Here is a 24939-nt window from a genome sequence, read left to right as displayed (position 1 = left end):
AGTATGAGCATGCATCTATGAATCTGTGAGAGTGCACACTAATGTGTGCTTCTGTATGAGTGTGTGCCTCTGTGAGGTTATGTATGCACACAGCGGAGGTATCCATCTGTGAGTATGAGCATGCATCTATGCCTCTGTGAGTGCGCACACTAATGTGCGCATCTGTGTGAATGTGTGCCTCTGTCAGGTTATGTATGCACGGAGCGGAGATATCCATCTGTGAGTATGTGCATGCATCTATGAATCTGTGAGAGTGCACACTAATGTGTGCTTCTGTATGAGTGTGTGCCTCTGTGAGGTTATGTATGCACGGAGCGGACATATCTAACCGTGAGTATGAGCATGCATCTATGCGTCTGTGAGTGCGCACACTAATGTGCGCATCTGTGTGAATGTGTGCCTCTGTCAGGTTATGTATGCACGGAGCGGAGATATCCATCTGTGAGTATGTGCATGCATCTATGAATCTGTGAGAGTGCACACTAATGTGTGCTTCTGTATGAGTGTGTGCCTCTGAGAGTGCACACTAATGTGTGCTTCTGTATGAGTGTGTGCCTCTGTGAGGTTATGTATGCACACAGCGGAGGTATCCATCTGTGAGTATGTGCATGCATCTATGCATCTGTGTGCAAGTGTGATCGTGCATTTGTGCATATGTATGAGTGCGTGCCTCTGTACGTTTGAGTATGCATGTGTTAGAACACCGTTCTGAGAGCCACACAGTTACTGGGCCCAACCAAGGTGTCTGAGGCCTTTTACTCCTGATGTCCCGGGGCCCATAGTGTAGCTTAAGCAGTCAAGGCTCCTATGGGGGAAGCTCAGATGCAGATCAGTGAACATGACTCATAATTCATTGTGTGAGCAGTGCGAACAATAAATCAATGTCCTGTCAAATACTTGTTTTTATATAAAAAGAAGGTTTTTAATTCTAACTCTACTGAAACAAAGGTAAACAAGATTCAAAAGCAACATCACAAAACCCTTGAGGTGGGGCTCTAGTAGTTGTCAAGCCACTCCCTGTCTTCTCGCCTCTAGTGCAACGGGCTCAGTGTTATTCCCTGTTAGACCTGGTGCCACTTCTCCCTTCCATTTTGTACCGATTGCCTACTCTGTTTTTGATATATTTTGCTGGTTTAGATGCTTTTGGCACTGTGCCACTGCTATTCAGTGCCACAGTGTGAGTTCTTGCTATGTTAAATTGATGTATTGATTAGTGACTCCATGATTGACTTATTTGGTTTACTGGCAGACCCTCGTATCGTGCACCGCGTGTGCCCACGGCTTGTAAATCAAATGCTGCTGGGGGGTGTGAGAAGTTGGCCTGATATATGCTGTCCACTAGTTCTAGTGGGCACCTTGTATCAGTCCAAACAACCCCTTATGGTGAATAGGTTAAAGACAACCTTTTTTGAAGGCTATCCTAGTGGTAGCTATGGAGAGCAGCCTTCAGGCTAAGTCTTGAAGGAATGTAAAGCAGCTTGTTTTACCAGTCTATAATCTCTTGAATGATCAAATGAAAAGACAACCACACCAGGTATATATTTAAAATATATGTATTTAAGATAAAACACACCCCTCTAGTCTCTTTATGAGGCTGGAGTTCGAAGTTCTTAATTTACAAGTTAGCAATCAACAGTAATTGCACAAATACACGTTTGGGCCTTAGGGGCGTACCAAACCATATACCAATAAAGTGGTATAAGAACCATGACTGAACTAGACACAAGGCCTAGAGCCTGTAGATTCGCTGGGACCCCAAGGAACCACCCAAGGTAGTGACGCAGGGGACCCACGGGGGCCGTGTGCAGTGTGTAAACACAACCGCGGGTTCCCGTTAGCATCTATGGGCAATGTCGTGGTTGGAAATTTAAAGATTAGGGACACTTAGCATCGAGTTAGGACCAAACCCTTTTGGACCTAAGAAGTTCTAGGGCTAGCACCCACGGGAGCACCAAAGTACTCGTGTTACCTCACCCAGGGAAGTCGGGTGCATAGGTGTCTTTTGGTGTCGGGTCGCGTCGTCGATTTCAATGGCAACTGGCGAAGAAGTGCTGCTGCCGTGAAGAGGAGAAGTGTCCGAAGAGATCCAAGCCTGGATCTAGGATGGAAGGGACCTGAAAGCAGAGGGGACAGAGTCTGAGTCACTTGCCAGTGGCCGAGGGCAGGATGGACCAATGGCCACAGATGTCGGGTGCTTCAGGTGAGTTGAAGGGTGTCTTGACTCTTCATCCATGAGGTCCAGGAGGTGCTGATGATGACCAGGAGCTGGATTCGAGCTGTCCCACGAAGTCTGTCGAGTGCTGCGGTGTCGGCGACCAGAATGGACCCAACAAGCCTTGGCAACAGCAAGTCTTGTGGAAAGAGAAGAAGGACGTCGGTGCAGACCAGCAAGGTCTGAGGGACTCACCCAGCGAGGGTAAGTCGGGGCACATCTGGAGCAACCAGTAAAGCCCAAGCAGAAGAGGAGTTGCCTTCGTGGGGACCCACTAGCCAGCGGGCTAGCGATCGCGAAGGAGCCTCGAGCGGTCGCACTGGAACCCAGCCCACAGGTCACTCGTGGAGTGGAGGCCGGAGATCTTCGGTGCAGTCAGTGCTCAAGGCTGGGGCTACTCGGAGCCCAAAGTAGAACTTCAAGGATAAACAGGAAGTCGATGTACCAGCATTAGTACGCGGTGCCCAGGGGTCACGGTTCCTCGTCACCCACGATAGCCACGGGCCTCAGCTTTGCTGTGGACTCAGGGTAGCCTTGGGAAGTCAGGAAATCCACCTCTGGTGATGCAGAGACTTCGGCGTCCAATGGGAGCTTTAGAATTGCAGACCAGACAGTTGCTTCTTTGGTGCCTGCCAAGCAGGGGAGTCACTCCTTGACCCCAAGGGAGATTTCTTCAGTCTTCTAGTCAGGATAGAACGTCGAAGGTCCAGGATATATGTTGCAGAGTTTCATCCAGGGTAATCTAAAGTCGCAAGGACTGGGTTCCCATACTTACACAAAGATTGGGGGTTGGACATACTCTAGGGACCCACCTATGGGAGGGTTTGGAATGAGTGGTGGTTACACCCATTTCCTTTGTTCAGTTTCGCGCCAGAGCAGGGGCAGGTAGCCCCTGCAACCGGTTTGAACTGGACTATGCACAGGGACACCAAGTGTGCCCCCAGTGCAGGACTTCAAAGCACCAGAGAGTGCTCCCGCCCAGCCACAATACACATCTGCCTGTCTGGGGAGGTGGTTACACCTCCCTGGGACAGGAAACCTATTGTCCAGGCCTCCCCTGCCAGAGTTTCGGTCAGCAGCAGGAGGCCAGACCCGTGTCTGTGGCAGAGGCATCCATTTTGTGATGCGAGGGCTGTAGAAAGTCCTACCGGGTTAGACCATTGTGAACATGTCTCTCCCTCTAAAAGGGTGGAATGCTACCCCCGCTGCCAGAAATGGCGGGGGGGGTAGTATTCCAAAGCATTTGACACAAACACGACATGTTTCCGTGCTGCCATCCCAAAGTTAGCATTTACCGTGAGGTTATAATGCACTTAAGAGTATATGGTCAGGCTGCACCACAAACAGCATCAGAGGAGGTACTCCGAACGCTGCAGAGGGGCTCTGCTCATGCAGGGGCACCCTCTCACATAAAAACCAAGCACTCTGCCTTCAGGATTGTCAAGGCCTGCCATAGGAGTAACTTATATGTTTTATATGTGTGTGCAGTGGTACTGATATAGGTAGCCTATACCACTGTAAGGGGTGCAAGCACACCCTTACCCAGGCTGCTTTAGCAGACCTGTGGTGCCATTTTGGAGTGCTTCCCAGGGGTGGCATAATACATGCTTCAGCCCCTGGTAGGCCTCTGAGGTACCTATGCCCTAGGTACATAGTATACCATATACTAGGGGCGTATAAGGCACTCCAGAATCCAATTATACCTAATATACATGCAAACCATTTTAGAGAGGAAGCAGCTAGTCTGGGGTCCTGATTAGCAGGGTCACAGCCAGACTAAGGTCGAAAAACAGTGAAACACCAGCAAAAAGTGGGGGTACCCATGTGAAGCAGATCCTACTCTCCTACAGTGGTCTTGCTGCACCGATTTTGCCACCCACTGAAGCAGCCCGTAAAGTGTAACTCAGGCCTTGCATTGCAGAGCCCGTACGCAGTCTGGGACTGCTGTGTCTACTCGGCGAGTGCACCCACTCGCCAGTCCTTCAACCTTCCCTTTTCTACATATCAGTCACCCCTAAAGTAGGCCTACGGGCAGGGTGCTTTGTATGTAAAAGGTAGGACATGCCCTGGTATGTGTGGCATGTCCTGATAGTGAATTACAACCTATTTTGTTTTTCACTATTGCAAGGCTACCTGTCCCCAAAGGCCAGAACGGGCGGTTTGATTATAAAATCTTATAATCCTAACTGACCCAGGGGACGAGGTAGAGTTCAAGTTTAGTATGCCTGAACTCAGAATGGCACGGCTGAATAGGCCGATCTACCTGAGGAGTGGTAGGAGGAGTAGCACCTGGACCTGAATAGGACTTTGCCTGCCTTACACAATGCTGGCTCCACCTCCTGTGGTGCGTCTGATGACCCTGGCCTACTCTGACAAAGGAAGAAGTTGTGCACTGGCAGAATGCACCCAGAACTGGTTTGGAGTAGGTACAGGACCCTCTGCCTTCTGAGGACAAAGGATTTGCTAGTATAAATATGGGGACCCAGACCCCAAGAAGTTAGATCACTTCTGGGAACACAAGACAAATCTTTGCCGAGGAGAAGAACCGAAGGAAGCTGCAGAAGTTGTACTGTCCCTCTGCCCGTGTGCTGTTGTTAGGTTGGCCTGCAGTGGTGTCTTCATTGCCGAGGAAAGGAGAAGGAACTTTTATAGAACTTTCATCATCTTGCAGAATATTTCGCCAAGGGCATGAATCAAGCTTGCCTCCTGTCCGAAGTCTCAGGGATACAAAATACTTCGCCCCTCCTGTTTGCTTGCTTCTGGAACTTGCTCTTTCAGTTGCTACAGAAGGAATTTGCAACACGAACGCCAGTGAACGTCGCCGCGATCTGCATCGAAGCCGTGAGCGCTGCTCCGACTTGTACCCTTATCGACTACGAAACCAACAGCATCTCGGAGCCGATCCTCGACCAAGGTGGCCAAGAACTCATCAACATTGTGATATCGTAAGGAACCGTAGTGTCGGCACCATCGTAACATCACCTCCTCTCCGGTCAGGAACCAACGCCTTCCCTGCCTGCGCAAGCATCCAGGACACCGAGGCATCATCTCCCCCGAAGCAAGGACCCGACGCTGCAAATGCGCCAACGACATCGCATCTCGCCCACACGGTGAGCTGTCTGTTTTCGCTTTCCAAGGTACTGTTCTGTGGGGTTCTGTTTTGACTCTGGGCCCGACGCTGCGCACCTTGTGGTCGGCGCCGTACTTCGGGAACACTTTGACCTCGACGTCACAATAACTCCCATTGGAGTTATCTGTTGCTAATGACTGGTTTAAGTGAAGAACCTATTTTTGAATTGCTTCTACCGTCGTGAATTATTAATTGTGATTACAGTATTGTGGATTTTTGCCATTTGTGGTCTTGTGATAAGTCTATATAAAGAATACTTATTTTCATACAACCCGGTGTGGTGTCCGTCTGTAGTGTTTTCACTGTACTACTGTATGCGTTCACAAATGCTTAACACACTGCCTCTGAGATAAGCCTGCCTGCTCGTGCCAAGCTACCAAGGGGGTGAGAAGGGGTTATCCAGTAGTGTAATCCCCTTTCCCTGACTTAGACGCACGGGTCCCTATTTGGACAAAGGTGTATGCCATTGCCAACTAGAGACCCCGAGTTCTAACATTCCCCATTTACTGATGGCACTTCCAGGGAATGAAAACTAGTAAACCGTACTTACCTCAGACTCTGTGAATAAGTTCAGTCACTAGAGTCTAGGGGTTTGCTGCAACAAAGGCAGCATGTCCCCCGGGGCCACAAAGGCCCTGTTCTTGGCTTAACCATTCCAGTGGCAGGGAACCCCACAGTAATGCAGCGCGGTCCTGTTTTAGATCGGCTAAGTCGAGCTGAGGGTTAAATAGAGAATCATGCTGTACTTCTGTTCTATGCTCTAGAACTGTCATGGTAATAAGGTTAAGAATGTTACCGAGATGAGACCTGGGCTGGGGTTGGAATAAACTTCTTTATACCACGCATATTTCGCATTCTAATTATTTACTAAAGGACACTACACAGGCCTTCGCAGTGACGTTTGTCTTTGACGGATGCGACCTCCCTCAGCAGTTGCAACCAGGACTTCAGTGAATGACTGCTATTGACATTTGTGGATTTCTAGACCAGGCCAGTGCTTTTGTATCAACGTTGATAATTATTTTAATTGGGGCAGTTCTGACAGCGCAGGCACATATCAGGGCACCAGACAACAGAATGTTGATTAGAGCATTGGAATGTTAAGCGCTTCATTGAAGACAATGGAGTTTCTTCGGGCTACTAATGGCTGGTAGAAGTCCGCAGCATCAACATTCCAATTTTATTTTCATTTCACAGCTGTTGCTGTGAATAAAGGCCTCACGGAGCCCAGGGGGCTTTCCTAATCCCCTCGGGCTCCGTGAGGCCTGAGTTTGACTAATTAGAACATTGTGCCTCCTAGGGGCTGAATGGTATAATAGCTTTATAGCTGTCCGGTGCAGGCTATACAGGCCTTTAAAGGCCCACTCCCCTGTTAAAGGCCCTGGTCTTTGGAATTTAATGCTGGAATGGGCCTTTAATGGCCGGTAAATCCTGCCATGGTGGGATATGAGGCTATATTCTCATTTGAAAAGTTTGGCACAGATCAGATTGAGAACTGGTCTGAGAGCCAGGAGACCCCACGCAACTCTGATCATATCTGGCTACTCTCCTACTGGCTGTCAGCTTTCTCTGGGTGTTTCTCATCCTGGGATTATGCTGACTTCTCTCCCAGACAGACTCTGCTTCTGCAGTGCCTGGAACTCTCCTTCCGTTTCTCACCAGGCATACTGCTAGGTGCTCGCAAGACCTTCAGTTCTTCCAGCAAGTAGGGCAGACTTCAGGTGATGTCCCTTCACCTCTGGGAGACTGTTATGCAGACACCATCCATGATCACACAGGAATGCTACCCCCTAACTTCATGCTAGTGATCCGACACAAGAGCACAACCATCCCCCTCTACACTAGTGACACATCAGAGACGCACAACCCTCTACCTCCTTACTGGTGACACATCACAGGAGCACAGCTCCCTACCTGTATACTAGTGACACATCACAGGAGCGCAGCCCGGTAACTGTATTCTAATTACTCATCACAGCAGCACAGCCCTTGACCTGTATACTAGTGACACAGCACAAGAGACTGACCCTCTACCTGCATACTAATGGCATATCACAGGAGCTCAGCCCCCTAACTGTATTCTAGTTACTCATCACAGGAACACAGCCCTCTACCTGTAAACGAGTGACACAGCACAAAAGCAAAATCCTCTCCCTGTATACTAGTGATACATTACAGGGCGCAACCCTCCACATGTATACTACTGACACAGAATAAGAGCACAACCCTCTAGATGTATACTAGTGACAAATCACAGGAGCACAGCACTCTACCTATATACTAGTGACAAATCACAAGAGCACAGCCCTCTACCTGCACTCTAGTGACACATCACAGGAGCACCACCCTCTACCTGTATACTAGTGGCACCACCCTCGACCTGTGTACTAGTGACACAGCAAAAAAGACCGACTCTACCTGCATACTAATGACACATCACAACCTTCTACCGGTATACTAGTGACACATCACAGGAGCGCAGCCCCCTGACTGTATTATAGTTACTCACCACAGGAGCACATCCCTCTACCTGTATACGAGTGACACAGCACAAGAGCAAAATCCCCTCTCTGTATACTAGTGATACATTACAGGAGCACCACTCTCTACCTGTATACTAGTGACACATCACAGGAGCGCAGCCCCCTAACTGTATTATAGTTACTCACCACAGGAGCGCAGCCCCCTAACTGTATTATAGTTACTCACCACAGGAGCGCAGCCACCTAACTGTATTATAGTTACTCACCACAGGAGAACAGCCCTCTACCTGTATACGAATGACACAGCACAAGAGCAAAATCCCCTCTCTGTATACTAGTGATACATTACAGGAGCACCACTCTCTACCTGTATACTAATGACATATAACAGGAGCGCAGCCCCCTAACTGTATTATAGTTACTCACCACAGGAGCGCAGCCCCCTAACTGTATTATAGTTACTCACCACAGGAGCACAGCCCTCTACCTGTATACGAGTGACACAGCACAAGAGCAAAATCCCCTCTCTGTATACTAGTGATACATTACAGGAGCACCACTCTCTACCGGTATAGTAGTGACACATCACAGGAGCACAGCCCCCTAACTGTATTATAGTTACTCACCACAGGAGCGCAGCCCCCTAACTGTATTATAGTTACTCACCACAGGAGCACAGCCCTCTACCTGTATACAAGTTACACAGCACAAGAGCAAAATCCCTTCTCTGTATACTAGTGATACATTACAGGAGTGCAACCCTCCACCTGTATACTAGTGACACATCACAAGAGCACAGCCCTCTGTTAGGGTTTTTTGATCCCTCTATCAGGCAGGTCATCATGTAGGTGTCCATTCTATCCAGATTGGATTATGCTAGTTCACTCTATTCGGGGACCAATAAGGCAGAGATTCTGAGACTGCAGAGGGTCCCGAATGCGGTGGCTCGAACTCTTCTTGGCCTTGCTAGAACGTGTCCTACTTTCAGTGCTATTCGCAGACTGCATTGGTTGCCGGCGGCCAGACGTGTAGAGTTCAAGTCCCTATATATTGCTTTTAAAATTCTGAAGTCCTCCTCCCCTGGCATTCTGACTAATCTGCTCTCACCTTACACACCACTTGCCAACTCCGATCGATGGATCAGCATCTTGAGGTTGTTCATAGGGTGAGGAGGGTGCGTGCTGGTGGGCGCTCCTTTTGCACATTGGCATCCAAACTTTGGAATGCTTTACCATTACATATTCGTAGCATGAATAACTACCTGGTATTTCTAAGGCTATCAAGACACACCTCTTCCTTCTGCTTTAGGCCCGGTTGTCTCTCTTCAGTTGTCTCCTGATCTGCTGCTTTTAGAGCTGGGACGCCCCTTCGCTGGAGCAGCTGTGCGCTCTAAAAAACAGTATAACATAACCTGTATACTAGTGACAGAGCACAAGCGCACAACCCTCTACCTGTATATGAGTGACACAGCACAAGAGCACAACCCTCTACTTGTATACTAGTGACACAGCACAAGAGCACAACCCTCGACCTGTATATGAGTGACACAGCACAAGAGCACAACCCTCTACTTGTATACTAGTGACACAGCACAGGAGCACAACCCTCTACCTGTATGTGAGTGACACAGCACAAGAGCACAACCCTCTACTTGTATACTAGTGACACAGCACAAGAGCACAACCCTCGACCTGTATATGAGTGACACAGCACAAGAGCACAACCCTCTACTTGTATACTAGTGACACAGCACAAGAGCACAACCCTCTACTTGTATACTAGTGACACAGCACAGGAGCACAACCCTCGACCTGTATATGAGTGACACAGCACAAGAGCACAACCCTCTACTTGTATACTAGTGACACAGCACAGGAGCACATCCCTCGACCTCTATATGAGTGACACAGCACAAGAGCACGACCCTCTACCTGTATACTAGTGACACAGCACAAGAGCACAACCCTCCATCATCTACTAGTGACACAGCACAAGCGCACAACCCTCGACCTGTATACTAGTGACACATCACATGAGCCCAACCCTCCATCATCTACTAGTGACACATCACATGAGCCCAACCCTCTATCATCTACTAGTGACACATCAGGGGAGCGCAACCCCCTCTCTACCTGTACACTAGTGGCACATACAGGAGCACAGCCCTATAGCTGTATACTACTGACAGAGCCGAGGAGCACAACCCTCTGCCTGTATAATAGTGTCACATTGTCACGTGGCTGTTGGGGACATTGTCGACAACACTAAGTTAGCCTTTGCCCTGCCTCCATTATGCGGCTTTACGCACGTTACTACATGGCTTTATTTTTTGCAAAGGACTTTCTTCGTGCCTTTCACATGAGAACTGTCTGCTGGGTTCGTTCTCTGCCTGTTCCTGGAGTTTAGTCGATAAACAATGCCCCTTGTTAGTCTGTGCTGGTTAGGACCTAGCTCCTAGACACAACAAACCGATGCAGCTGTTATTGGGGACAACGTACTTTGGTCTTAGGGAACTACACAAATAGGTGGCACCCACTTGAAGTGGGGCCTTTCCAGAGAGAAGAGCGAGACAGCACCTGTCATGTAGATTTCCCATCTATAGGCTAAGGTATGGGGTCTGCTGATAAAGCCTAGAGATCTTCTAATATATAATAATACTTCTTCTTTGCAAGGGGAGGGAGGTTCGGCTCTATAGTCTTTTCTCCGTTGTCTTTGTATGACGACATATCCCATCATGATTTATGGACTAGCTGCTATGCTGACTGTATTTGTATTACGCATTTTCCTGCTTGTTGTGGCATGTATACTGCATGTTAGGGCACGCTAGTTAAAATAAGTATGGTACACTGTTTCGTGTCTCTGTCAGATCTTACTGTGGACAAGTACAAGAGTGAGAGTGGAAGGGGCGTCTTGTAACCGCGATTCCTGAGAGATCTGGGAGTGCTGTGTTCTGGGGTGTCTAATCACTTGTTTCACTGTAAGTGAGTAGGTGAGCACGTGAGACACTATAGCTAGTCAGTCCTGGGCTTATAGGTACTCAGGTGGTAGGATGACTCAGTCCCTACCTACTAAGGTCCCATAATCCTACACATAGATCTGTTTTTGGGCAGAATCCCTGCAACAACATCACAGCAGCACAACCCTCTAAATGTATACTAGTGGTACTTCAAAGGAGCACAACCATCTACTTGTTTACTAGTTACTCATCACAGGAGCACAACCCTCTATCTTTATATTAGTGGCACAGCACAGGAGCACGTCCCTCTACCTGTGTACTAGTGACACAGCAGAGGAGTACACCCCGCTACCTATATACTAGGGACACAGCACAAGAGCACAACACTCCACCCATATACTAGTGACACATACAGTAGCACAACCCTCTACTTGTTTACTAGTGATGCATCACAAGAGTACAATGCTCCAGCTGTACACTAGGTTCAAAGCACAAGAGCACAACACTCCACCTGTATACTTGTGACACATACAGGAGCACAACCCTCTACTTGTATACTAGTGACAAAGCACAAGAGCACAGCCCTTCACCATATACTAGTGACACATACAGGAGCACAACCCTCTACCTGTATACTAGTAACACATACAGGAGCACAACCCTCTACCTGAATACTAGTGACTCAGCACAAGAGCACAACTCTTTACCTGTATATTAGTGACACATTACAAGAGGACAACCCTCCATCATATACTAGTGACACAGCAGTGGAAAACAACACTCCCCTCCACCTGTACACTAGCAACACTGCACAGGAGCTCTGCCCTCTGCCTGTATACGAGTGGCACATCATAGGAGCACAACCCTCTACTTGTACACTAAAGACACTTAACAGGAGCACCGCCCTCTACCTGTATACTAGCAACACATACAGGAGCACAACTCCTACATGTATACTAGTGACACAGCACAAGAGCACAACCCTCTACCTGTATACTAGTGACACTGCACAGGAGCACCGCCCTCTACCTGTATACTAGTGACACATACAGGAGCACAGGCCCCCACCAGGAGTGGAGACATACCTGACTCCACAGTATTCCCCAGTCCAGCTCTTCATGGCGACGCTTGAGAGACTCACAGCTCTCATCAGCTGAAACCCTCCTATTCCAGGCTGGGGTGTGATATACTTCACCTGATGGCTCACACCCTGTTATTCGAAGCTATGGTGTGACATACCTTATCTGATAACTCAAAGCCTCCTATCCTAGCATAGGACAAGATGTCAAACCAACCTCCGCACCCATCCTCTATAGGAATTTGTTGGGAATTACTTGAAGAAACTAGTGCTGTAACATTGATTTATCTGGTAATTCTTGATTTCTTGTTTTCATATCGCAAAACCCATAATCCTGGTATAATTGTGAGTGTGAAATTACTACATTAGTCACTCCACATCACTCTCCATGGGGGTGATAGTAGGATACCCCCTCAGCATCTCCTGGGCGAACACAGCCAATGTCCTTTCAGCACAGGGGTAGCCCGCACTCCCTAATTGTCGTGTCTTCCATCCCAAGTGCTGGAACTTCCTGCCCCCCTTTTGTTACATCCTCTCGTGTGAGTCACATTGACTCACGCTTGACTTCAGCCAGTCTTTCCACTCAGCCTGTCTATGGGTCTTTGACTGTCTCTGCATGCAGTGGGTTCTCCTCCTTGCACTCGCTCCATGAATCAAGCGTCTCTGCCTGCAGTGGGTTCTCCTCCTTGCCCTCGCTCCATGGATCGAGCGCCTCTACCTGCGGTGGGTTCTCTTCCTTGCACTCGCTCCATGAATCAAGCGTCTCTGCCTGTAGTGGGTTTTCTTCCTCGCACTGGCTCCATAGTTGGAGCGTCTCTGCCTGCTGTGGGTTCGCATCCTTGCACTCGCTCCATGGATGAAGCGTCTCTGCCTGCGGTGGGTTCTCTTCCTTGCACTTGCTCCATGGATCGAGCATCTGTGCCTGCAGTGGGTTCTCTTCCTTGCCCTCGCTCCATGGATCGAGCGTCACTGCAGCTTCACAAATTCTGACCTCTCTACAGTTTGTGAGGTGTCAGAGGGAAGGGGAGGGCAGGAGTGTGAGAAGGACGTAAGACGGTAGAAGGGAAGGTAGTAAGAGGCTGCAGTTCAGAAATTAGTAAAGCACGCTATTGTTCTGAAGAAACTATCAACCTCCCCACCTCCCTCTGGACTCCCACTCTAAGGACGGCTTGTAGAAAGTGTTTTTATATCTAACCATCTTTTCTTTGCTCCTCACAGGACAGGTTAAGAATTGAGAAGCAGAAAATTGAATCTGAGTTTGAAAAACTGCAGCAGCTCCTGAAAGAAAATAAACAAACACTGCATGAAAAACTGGAGGAGATGGAGAAGAAAATCACCATGGTAGAAAATTCAAATATTACTAAACTGTCCAATCAAATCACCTCTCTCAATGCCCTGATAACGGAGATAGAAAGGAAGTGTGAGGCGCCGGCGTGGGAACTCCTGAAGGTGAGATACTGTTTGGTAAATACAACAAAAGAAGGAAGTGAATTATCTATATTTTGTGTGCAGTGTTACATGTGTCGGCGGAACACACATGATCTCCTGTCAGGGTCAATGCCCAGTGACGCCATGCACTCCGACAGGCACACAGCATTCATACAGACATTTCTATACGGTCCCTTTTATGCTGGGAGCCCAATACAAACATACACACAGTTGACTTTACATTAACGTCTTACAGTGTCACATACATGCCAGTAACCCATCTCAATATGAGGACGAGTTGTTTTATATTCATGCCTTTTTAGGTCTCGCCTTACTATCGCGTAAGCGATCCCAAAGCGAGACTATTGTAAGGGGGTTTTAAAAGTGCTCCCAAAAAGCGGATTGCATGGCTCGCACGCGCACAATCACACGCATCGTGCGGCCATGCAATCTGTTTGGCATCGCACGTCAAAGGGTCCGCTCCCCCGCCTGGAATGCGCTCCCCCACCCCCGCCAAGCGCGTGCCACGCTCCACCGGGCTTGTTGTTCTTCACCGCCAGTAAAGTCACCGCGTGCACATCGATGAATCTGTTATAAACATCGCGCATTGTGAGCGCGGGCCGCCTGGGTCTCGCTTGTTATTCCCACTGTAACAGTGCTCTAGGGACTTGAGTGTGGTTCACGTCACATGAGTAAAAGCACAACGAATAGCGAGTTCCGAAGGGGGTATAATCTCAATCGCTGCCATCACTCCTCGCTCAAATTATTGAGCTTTGTCAAAGCCCCGTAACTAATCCTTAGCCGGACTTCCCCGCAACAATAATTTGTCATTTAACCACACTGCTTGCGGATCCCAACCGAAAGCTGTACTATACACCCCGTAACTACTACACAGATAATGGAGTTTTCCCACCACATACCAGCCTCGCGCTCAATTTACCCATCAGTACTCCTTCGCTTGCTGCCCCTCAAAACGTCATCTAAGTCTTCCAAATACCTCACCTCTACTCGCCCCTATTGTCTTACTTAAACCTTAATCCATGTTGTCTCAGACATCGCTGTCACGTCTACCCGCTGATTAAGGACCCGATTTTACTAGAACCCGTCACAGATATTTCCCTTTCCCTACTAAACTACCTTTTTACGATCCTCTCGTTCTCCCAGATATTCACCCTTTTCTGTGTCCAGTCACATACCCCTTAAGCTCCGATCCCCACCGGCCCCTCTCGCAGAACCCGACCAGCCCACGGCTTCCACTTCTGACGTTCATTGGCTGAGTGTGCCTCGTGTCAGCAACATCATAGGCCGAAGATCCTGTCACTCGACCCTCTGTGTCCCACAACAAACAGTGTAAGCCAGCGTCCAATGGCAGCAGTACATCAGCCATTAGACGCTGGCGACGCAATGTTTGTTGTGCTTTTTTTACAGGCCCTGCCCAACATTCTCCACCATTGGTCCATTTTACGCCATTCCGCCTATTCCCTTGGTCCGTTTGGCTGAGAAGTGACGGCTGACAGTTTCCTTTTGCGCTCTCCTGATTGGCCCATCTACTACAACGGCTATCTCGGTTCCTCATTGGACGTGATATTTGCTATTTTAAACTTCCATGGCAGGTTGTGCCCGTAACTGATTGGCCGCGGAAGTGCAGAGACTTAAGTTGATGCCGTGGGCAAGTTCATTCAGGACTTTACTTGGCTACTTTATCCAAAGTAAAAAATCTGAACCGGAAATGTTAGTGTGACTAAGCCACTTCCGGGTGCGTGGGTGTAGTAGTTGTGTTTTTTTTCCTTACTATCACACAGTAGTTGACCTTTGCCGGCAATCGTATAGTACAATACAGCACTGGCTTGTTTGCCTACGTAAACAAACACTTTCATTTTTTATCTTATGCAGCTTTATATATCGCGGACTGTACCCAGAGGTGTTAGAGCGCATTACAGTAGTATTCTAGCATTACATAAGGCACATTTATTGCAGTATTATACCTCTACTTGTACTTTGTACGCTTTTGTAACATGCACTCGTGTCACTTTTTCCTTTTGTAACGTATCGTTTGCTACCTCTTGTATTTTGTTTGCTCCTGATACTTGCACAAATGCCACTATTGCCTCATGTAACGTAACGTTTGCTTTTGTAACATGCTCACTTGTAATTTTCTCCTCATGTATCAGTACTGTTCCTATTGTGAAGCGCTCTGACACCTTCGAGTAAAGTCCGCGCTATATAAAAACGCATAAAAAAAAAAAAAAGATTAACTGATGCGTAGCTGAACGAAAGTGCAAGCCGAGGAGGTTGCCAAATAGTTTCAAGGTAGACCCAAATGTCACAGGGAACAGATGATCAAGATGATCATTGCGGGCATTTCCACTTGTTCGAGGGCTTTATGTGGCAAGTACAGCTTTGCATTTTTCACATACTTTGCATAGTCAGCTATATTGAATGATAGACCTAAAGTCTGCAGTGTTAGGAGGGAGGCTTCATATCGAGATAGACAGTTAATACTCTGGGCTTGTATCAGCGTGGAACGTCGGGCGAGGCGAGGCGAGGAGGGAAGAGTAACATTAGCCAGCCCTGCCAAGTATCAGGCATCACGGGTTAGACAAATGGATTTTAGTGTTGGTGGCCGCATCACCACACTAAAATGCATTAGTGACGCATATCAAAGCTCCTGGGACCAACACGTGCCCTTGGGCACTGCAGCATTCTTTTGAACAGTGCAATTTGTTTTGGATAGCTCTATGCTGCTGGTTGCACAGCCGCAATGTCATCGTAAGCCAGGCCACAAGGGGTGAGCATTGCTGGGCTACAAAGTTAAACAAGCATTTGCAATGCAATAGGTCTCGCATTTACAAGAGTTTGAGCTATTAGCATTGTAAATGACAATGCCTTTTATTTGTTTTGAAAACCTGCAAGCGGTGTGTTAACGCGCACTTTGGGCTTATAGTCCTTGCTTACGAGAAACAAGGCTGGCAGTAAAAGAGGCGCAGTTGCTGCCAGCCTTGCTTCTCATAAACAATGACTAGAAGTACAAAGTGTGTGCTTACGCTACGCTTGCAGGTTTTCAAAACACATTAATAAAAGGCATTGTCATTTATAATGCCAATAGCTCAAACTCTAGCAAATGCGAGACCTATTGCATTGCAAATGCTTGTTTCTATTGGGGGGGTGCAGCACACCAACGAATCCCAGTGACAGTAATTAAGAAATGGAGACAGATGAGCAAAATGTAAAAAAAGCAGGATGAAAATGTGCAGCAGGATGAGAAGTAAAATCTGTGAGAATTGGAAATAAACCAACTTTCTCAGAAGTGTGAAAACACTTCTTTCTGTTCTTAAGCACCTACTTTAGTCCTAATGAAGGACACCACATATTTTTACCTGCGCCAACCTCATGTTAGGGTTAACAGTGAGCTATATAATGAGGCATTTAGAAATGGTACTGATTTATTTTTAAATATTTCTTTTTTGGCATTTTGTATATCAGAACAGCAGATCACAGATATATATCAATACGTATATCAGCACTTCAGTTCCCATTGGAAACAGTAGTATGACCCTATATCAGCAAGCAATATAGAAGTGAAATTAGTGTACATGGAAACGTGTTGTTCCAATATTATAGCAAATGGAAGTAACAAAGTTGTTAAAGCTCCATCAGGCTGATGCCAAAAATAGAAAGTTATCGTTATAATAACAAAAACTGGAAAAAACAGATTAGGTCTTTGAGGCGGAAACTGAAGCACAATAACATGATCACTGTAAGAGCAGGGTGCATAGCAGGAGCATCTGTGCGTAAGCGCAGTGCACGCAGAACATCTGGCCCAAGAAAGCACCCAACGGGCCGTGGAGACAGACCGGGTCTCCTGGGTCCCCCAACGAAGTTCACAGTCGAGGCGAGCATCGACGCCGAGCCATCTCAACCATCACGCAGGGGTGTCTAATTTGTCAAGGAGTTTAAGCACTTGAGTATCCCAGAGCTTGGCGGAGATATGGCATCAGCCTTGGCTACTGCCGATTTATGTACCACTTGAGCCAACATTCCACCGAGGGGGCTGCGCTGCCTTCCAGGACTTTGCTATCAGGCACTTAAGTAGAGCCGTGGCCAGGTCTACCAGTTTCATTCAGTGTTTGGTGTGTTCCGTCCATTTAGCAAACTCTTGTGAGCAGAGGCTCGGGAGGTAAGTGCGCATCAATGACTGCCAAAATATGTCCCATCACCTGCACCGATACCTGTGCTAGTGTCGGACAATCCCTCACCATGTGTGAAAAAGTAAGTAAGTAAGTAAGTAATGTTTATTATTTAGTTAATTAAAACCATAATAATCTAAAACAGGTAGCAAAAGCACAAAATTACAGTGAAGAGTTAAAAACAGCAATTTAGTATAAAATCGTTTTGTTTTTTAAAAATTCAAGCAGAAAATTAAACATCATTTGTCCAACTTCTGACCCTTTTTAGCAATGCTTTTTGAAGGCTTTAAGAAATTTGATCAGTCTACTATGCAATGGAGGGTCTGAGGGGCTTAGGCATGCCATTATTGCGGCTCTACAGGATCTAATTCTTCTTTCATTGAAACGTGTCTTTAGAAAGATTACACGTTCAACCCGCAATTTTTTACATGTGCAGATTATATGAATAAAGTCTTCTTTATAATGATTGCACAGCCGGCACGATATAGGGCCTGTGTGCCGCCAAGCTGGCTGCTCAGCCTGAGATGGTAATGTTCCGAAACACAGTGCCATAAGTTGTTTTTTTATGTTAATTGAGTAAGTTTCAAGTTGCCGGTGCGAGGGACTTATAGTGGTTTATCACCATCCAAGCATGCGACCTTGATCTTAGAATATTTTTGTCCAATAGCAATGAATGAGTTTTTGAAGCTTTATTTACGACTTGTTTGAACGATTGGTATGGTAAGTTTTTGTTCCATATTTCCGTCGTACATGTGACCGAAAGGGATTTACAAAGGTATTGATTAAAAGGAGAAGATGTATCTTGATTAAGTTCAGTCCAGATGGCCTTGTTGATTTTTGATTTTACAGCATTTAGCTTAAAGCGGTACCAGGTTTTCACCGTCTCATACCTTCTGCCAACGACTTCATTTATGGGACCGAATTCCAGCCGGACCTGAGCTGGGGAAGCTGACCTTGGAATCTGGAATACTTTTTTGTAAATGGAAGCTATTAGTTGGTTTAGGAGCTCTCCATCCTCGCCATGGAACGCCGCACTGGCATATGTTAGAGTTGGCAGGATTTTTGCCTTCATTACGGTGAGCAAGGGTTTATAAGAAGGGCCCTTCAGCTTTTTGGCTAATAGGCTGAACGCAAATATTAGTGCGCTTGTTCTCTGAGACATATATTTTTTGTGCTCCATAAGATTTCTTGAGTTGTCGATATAAAAGCCTAAGTATTTGTATTTTTTTACCTCCTCGAGTTGGACTCCGTTGAGCCAGATTGTCTGTTTTCTTAACTGTTTTTTCCCAATCACCATAGTTTTTGTCTTAGTTGTATTTATTTCAAGTTTGTTTTCTGAAATGTAGATTGACATTTCATTCAGGCATCTTTGCAGGCCGATCTTAGTTTGGCTCATTAGTACCACATCATCCGCGTAGGAAAGATGCGAAAGTCTCAGTTCGCCAAGCTTTGGTGGGTGGGAATTAGTACAATCTAGCCTTGGAGAGAGGTCAGATAAAAATAAATTAAAAAGGTGAGGGGCCAGAACACACCCTTGTTTCAAGCCTCTGGTGGTTGTCAGCTTCCTTGAGAGTCTGGACCCATCACCTATCTTAATTCTTAGCCAGGTGTTTGAATAAAATAACAAGATGCCTTTTAGAAGCCTCTCGGGGATACCCCAGGCTCGCAGCTTTTTCCACAGAAGATGGCGATCAACGCTGTTGAAGGCAGCTTTTAGGTCTATGAAGCAGAGGTAAAGATGCAGTTTCTTCTGCTTACACTTGTTTGTAATTAGCGAGAGACCTAAAATGTTTGTCATCGTACCAAGGCCTTGTCTGAAGCCCGTCTGGTTTCCCGGAATTAGGTTATGGTCATCAGACCATGCCTTAAGCTCTTCAAGTACCAGGGAGGCATAATATTTGGCCTCTACATCCAGCAGGGCTATCAATCTGTAGTGCGCTGGGTTTGCTCTGTCTCCTCCTTTAAATAAAGGTGTCAAAATCGAACCTTGCCAGTTTACCGGTATGATGTTTAGTTTCTCTATTTCTTGGTATAAGTTGAGAAGGTGTTTGCCCCAAAACGGAATATCATATTTAAAAATTGCTTGGGGGATTCCGTTGGGGCCAGGTGCGCCGTTGTTTCTGCCTTTCTTAATTACTCTTCTAACTCCTTCAATTGAAGTGGACGAGTAACTTATGGCTGGGATCAGAGAGACATTTTCCTCCAGTGGATTTCTGACCACGTTCAGTTGCTCCTTCTGTTTTGAAGTTGCGACGTCAACTGGGCTGATGCTTTCCAATAACCCAGTGGGCTTCGCATGAACTGCCCCTTGATCGTCGGTGTTTGTGTGAAAAAGTCGCTTCCGGGTGTCAACATCGCGGGCACAGCGGGGCCACACCTGGGAACATCTTGTGGAGCCGCTGCGGTGTAAAGTAGGTTTGATGTAAATAATGAGACTGCGTAAACCTCAGGCGGGCTTTACATGAAACGCTCTTCAAGTGTTCCAGTGTCATCCCCCACTGTTTAACTGACAATGCCCCCCAAAACACTCCTCCCATCGAGGCTTACTGTGTGCTGCATGGTCCGCGTCAGCAGCCTGCAGAGATGTGTAGAGCACCGTGACTGCCCTTCTGCCCAATCCATGTGTTAGGATACCCTGTATCCTATAGTTTGATGGCGGTTCCTCTTGTCCCACTGCCCAGGTGTTCCTGACTTACAAAATAAGCGCATTATAAGCCAGAGAGGGATCAGCCCCCAGTCTGTATGTGTCTTGCAGATCTTGAAAGGAGCACAGGTGCATCGTTATGTTAGTCACCTATGTGGGACACTCCCACTTCTGGCCACGGTGTCAAATCATGTGCCACCAGCAGGGCTCAAATCCCTGGAGTGCTTCACCGCAGTAACTGCGGGGCGTAGGGCATCCGCCTGTGTCGGGCTGGATATATCAATACCAGCAGAGTTTAGCGACACGCCCCAGCCTGCCCAGTTCCCTGGCGGGGCCCCCAGGTGTCAGCAGCCAGTACAACACTCCTACATCACCCAGCACCTCCCGAATTGCTCTGCTCTCCTCCAATATGTGGCATTTAAGGCATGGGCCACTATATCTGTGCGGCCGCAAATTATACCTTGAGGTCAGGTGCCCCCAGACCTCCCAACAGTGGCCGCTGAAATGTCTAAATGGACACCACTTTCCGAGCGCCGCCCCATATCTGGTCAGAAATCACACCACGTAAATCTCCAAAGAGGTTGGTATCATCTGTATTACCGAAAAAAAATATAGGAGCCGTGGGAGAACTGTCATCTTGGCTGTGGAAGCGCGTCCCATAGGCAACCGGGATAGGCGTGTCCAAGACCCCAGGGATTGGCACAGCGACGTCCAAGGCCTAGCATGATTACCGTCTAAGAAATCTTTGTCGTGTGGTAAACATTGACACCAAGGTATCGGAAGGTCTCAAGGCACCAGGGCAAGCGTCCGGGCTCCATCCCCCCCACATCTGCATGCTCCATTGTATGTAAGGGAAAAATACAGAACTTCTCCCCAATTTACTCAGAGAACTGTCACATCGCCAAAATGTTATAGCAGATCATACAATGCTGGCAGTTCTCGTTTGTAATCCTGTAGGTAAACCAGCATGTTGTCCGCATATAAGGAGACTGTCTGGGCCCTTGGTTGTCAGCAACTTATCAAGTGGCTCCATAGCCAGCGCAAAAATTATGGGTGATAATGTTGCTTGAATATAAATTTACCTTAAATGAAAAGACAAGAGGCGTTTGGCAAAACAGGAACAAGTTAGTTTAATTAAACGCAGCTGCTGGGAGAGCCCCAACAGAGTGCGACTGTTCAAAGTCTCTCAATGTACAACGTTTTGGCCGTTGTTATATACAGTTCATGAGGTACAATAAAGTTTTTTTCTACATTCCAAAAAAGCACCTCAGTCATAAATCAACAAGTGCGGGACACAGCTGGCTCTTGACCTCGAGGAGCGCTAGGTTGGGACAGTGTGTATTTGTCTAGATGTCCAGCATGAGGAGCGTGTGATCACTACGTGTGGTGTGCAAGTCGTGTCCTGTTTGGTTGAGTGTTTTTTATCTACATGTGGTATCCAGCTTTGTTGTATTTTTGGGGCACGTGAGCCGTTGGCCAAACGAGTTTTATTGGGGCAAATATCCTCTGACCTGTTTGTGGTGCAACTATCTATCTTTGGGATCGACTAGGGTTTTCCCTGGGTGTGCGTTTGTCTTTAGGTTAAGAGAGACCCTACCTGCGGCCTTGTATTCGATAGGCGTGCAAGTGGGTCGTAGAACTTGTCTAACTACGTATCTCTGACTCGGGGTTGATGGGGAGGTCACCTTGGGTGAATTCAACAGCAATGATGTGAGTTCATTAGAACTCCTGGAAATAAAATGGCAGTCACTGGCCTCATTTTTATCCTTAACATTGTGCATACAGTTGTCATAGCATAAATTGACATTGTTCTTACTGCTATTGACACAGTTATGTTTGCTTAGGTCATAACGTACATCGACATTGTTCTTACTAGTAACTGTATTGTCATTTGTGCGTTGATTATGACATACATTGATATCATCATTGCCGGTGTTGGCACTATTGTATGGGTACAGGTTATGACATACATTGATATTACATTGACATGTATTGTCATGGTCATGTGGGCACAGGTTATTACATATGTTGATATTGCATTTATTGGTATTGCCGTTATTGGGCCTGCAAATATCATGGTTTTCATTGACACCGTATTCATACATTCCAGCATTCCCCCCTCTAGTTGATTCTTCAACTTCTCTATCCTCCTCACATGTCATGACAGTTATATTATTAGAAAGGGTGTGTGTGTGTTTGCGTAGTGTCTGATACCTTTACCCTAGCTAGGTGCATATTACCTAATTTTAGGGCAGCGTTTTTTACAGCAGGAAACCCCCACTTGTCGGAAACCACTTAACAGAAGTACAACAATGAGATTCAGCATTAGTGACGTGAATAGATTTGTCCTGCTTTGGGGCAGCTCCTTCCTTCTTCATGTAAGCTTGCAGATGATACAGTTCTTGGATGGCATGGGCTAATGTTCAATTGTCCATTTAATTTCGAGGAATAAAAGTCAACAGGAAGCACCTATCTTGACACACACCCACCCTCCATTGCACTCATCAAGTCTCACACGTACCGATGGTGCATCACCATGAGGTGGATGGCTCGCAGTTCCTCCTTGATAGCGTTTTTAGGCCGAGCTCAGTATTGTTTATCATTTTCATCATCTCCCATATTATTATTTGTAGGCAGTGGGTGCTCGCTTTTGTTTGCATAGTGAAAACGGGGTTTGACCCTCCTGTGTTAACTTGAGTCTCTGTGACCAGTCTGAATTCTTCTAGAATGTCCTTGCACTGAACCCAGCCAAAATAATGAGAAGTTCTTCTTCAAACCTGATGCAACAGAGTGTTTTTCTTGTGTAACATATGTTGGGATAAACCAGACAGATCTTTGCCAGGGATATCCAGGATTGGGGTGTGTATGATTACGAGAGTGCAGAGACCTCGCCATCCGGGGACGAGCTGGAAGTAGGCAAGTTCCCCACACTGCCAATAGTAATCTATCACCATGGAGGTGCCCCATTGCAGTCCCGGTATGTGCATTACCATGTCGCATTTCTCACTGTTGTCCAATGGTATGGTTCCATTGCTTCTGAAACATAAAGAATACAATGTAAGTTTCCGTACAATTGCCACTTTCCCTCCGACCATGTGTACCTATCGATCTTGCTATCCAAGATTTCCTTGCACGGGGTGACCCCCTCCCATGGAACTCATTTCCCCCGCGTGATTGAGATGAGCAGCTCTGCACTGGAATTCCAGGTTCCAGGCCCATTTGCCGTTCAAGAAGGTGGCCCCAAGATGTTAAGGGCCACAGACTGAAGGCGAGAGCGGACGTGTTTGTGCTCTTGTGTGGTGGTCTTGCTACCTCCAAGAACTTCTTTTCTACGAAGTCCCGGGGCCTAACAGTGCCCTCCCCATTGGTGCTCTCATACCTGGTGATGTTTACTAGTGTCCTACGGGGTTCTACTGTATTGGGTTGGATTTTTGCCCTGATTCTTCTTAGGTACAGATGGATGAGGCACTTTGCTTTTTCAAAGGCTATCTCCTGTGAGAAGTAAAGCCTGTCTGCACCTACAGTGTGAGGTATCAGTGAACAAATATAACATGGCCTGTTTGTACTTTGTGTGCCCACGTCAGTCATGTGTTAATACCAGGCGTTGTGTAGAAGTGCGCTGTGTAGTGCATGCGTGAGAAAGGTCTCTGCGCTTGCATTGCAAGAATGTAGAAGCGGAAGTCATGGTATTAGGCATTCTTTTGACTTTGGGGGAGCTCAAGAGCACCCCAGCTAGAGAGAGCATGTACACAAATATAAAAACACATAGCATTAGGAAGCATTTCGTAAGCTTTAGAGTTGTCTTCAAGGGAGATGCCTGTCATCTGTTTCTTGTTGTTTGTTGACCGGCATCTGGGAACCCAGAGGTGTCTTGTCCTGGTGCGGTGCAGAAAAAAATATTTTAAGACTAGGCTAGAAACGTAAGTTCGGAATTTGCATTACTTGAGCGATTGGCCTTGTAAAAAAGTATTTGAAAGTCTTGATCGAGGAAATGGCGGACATCAGAAGTGTTGGGGAGCTTGTGGTTCGATCACAGACCTGCAGTATAAGAGCTGCGGGTTGTAGGTTTGCTTGGAAGAAACACATTATAAGCCAGTTTTGGGACCTTCCTGCATTTATTTGTAAGTGGTACACTCTATGGTTTTACTGAAGGCAACATTTTGTTTGGACTGGATGGAGCGAATCTAATTGTAGTGGAATGGTGGGGTTTTAACATAATTTTAGTAGGTGCTAGAATTATGAGAAAAATGGTGACTTATAAACATTTTAAGGCTATTCAAATTGTGGGTTACCCCTCTCTCCTTGCCACAGAGGAGACAGTACTCTTCCCTGGTGGCTGCTCTGCTTAAATGTGTGATGTTTTAACCAGCACAGCGGTGTATTTTTGGACATCATGTACAGTGTGTAATTGTGAGGAGAAACTGATGTTTTAGGCTTATGTTTCTGTTGACACATGCCCACCCCTACGGTCTCTGCACGGGGTGTGGGACAAGGTTTCTTTCTAATTGAGCTGAGTTACTGAGTTGCCCTCTTCTTCTGGAAGGGTCGAGAATCTTTGGTCTGTTGTCAGGCTGTTTTGTGCAGGTCCCAGAGGGCGGTTACGTGTGTTTTTGGGTGTTGCTAACTTCAACAAGGGTTAATGGAGGTTGTGTTTGGACCCCATAGGAAAATAGGCTGGGACTATGTTGGTTTGTGGTGTATTCTCGGCAAGAAACAGGGATCTCATTGGAACTTTTATGTGTTCTGTCTGATGGAGGTGGTGCTACTGAATTCAATGGATTTTCCCTATCCCTGTGACCGTCGTGGCCATTGTTGGGCTAT

General features: G+C 46.9%; 1 protein-coding gene across 3 annotated transcripts in view; it reads left to right on the top strand.

Annotated features, from left to right (window-relative positions):
- Positions 1 to 24939, top strand: part of LOC146869324 (E3 ubiquitin-protein ligase TRIM39-like) — a 168382-nt gene that overhangs the window by 11118 nt on the left and 132325 nt on the right. For all 3 annotated transcript variants that reach the window (XM_085649386.1, XM_085649473.1, XM_085649557.1), the window contains exon 3: positions 13078 to 13308. In XM_085649386.1, coding sequence (XP_085505512.1) covers positions 13078 to 13308 — 231 coding nt within the window. The remainder of the gene's footprint in view (positions 1 to 13077; positions 13309 to 24939) is intronic.

This window comes from Triturus cristatus, chromosome 1_1, assembly GCF_964204655.1.
Source record: "Triturus cristatus chromosome 1_1, aTriCri1.1, whole genome shotgun sequence".
In the NCBI taxonomy this organism is placed as follows: domain Eukaryota; kingdom Metazoa; phylum Chordata; class Amphibia; order Caudata; family Salamandridae; genus Triturus; species Triturus cristatus.
The sequence above is the reverse complement of the archived record's forward strand: the minus strand, read 5'-3'. Positions and strand labels throughout refer to the sequence as shown.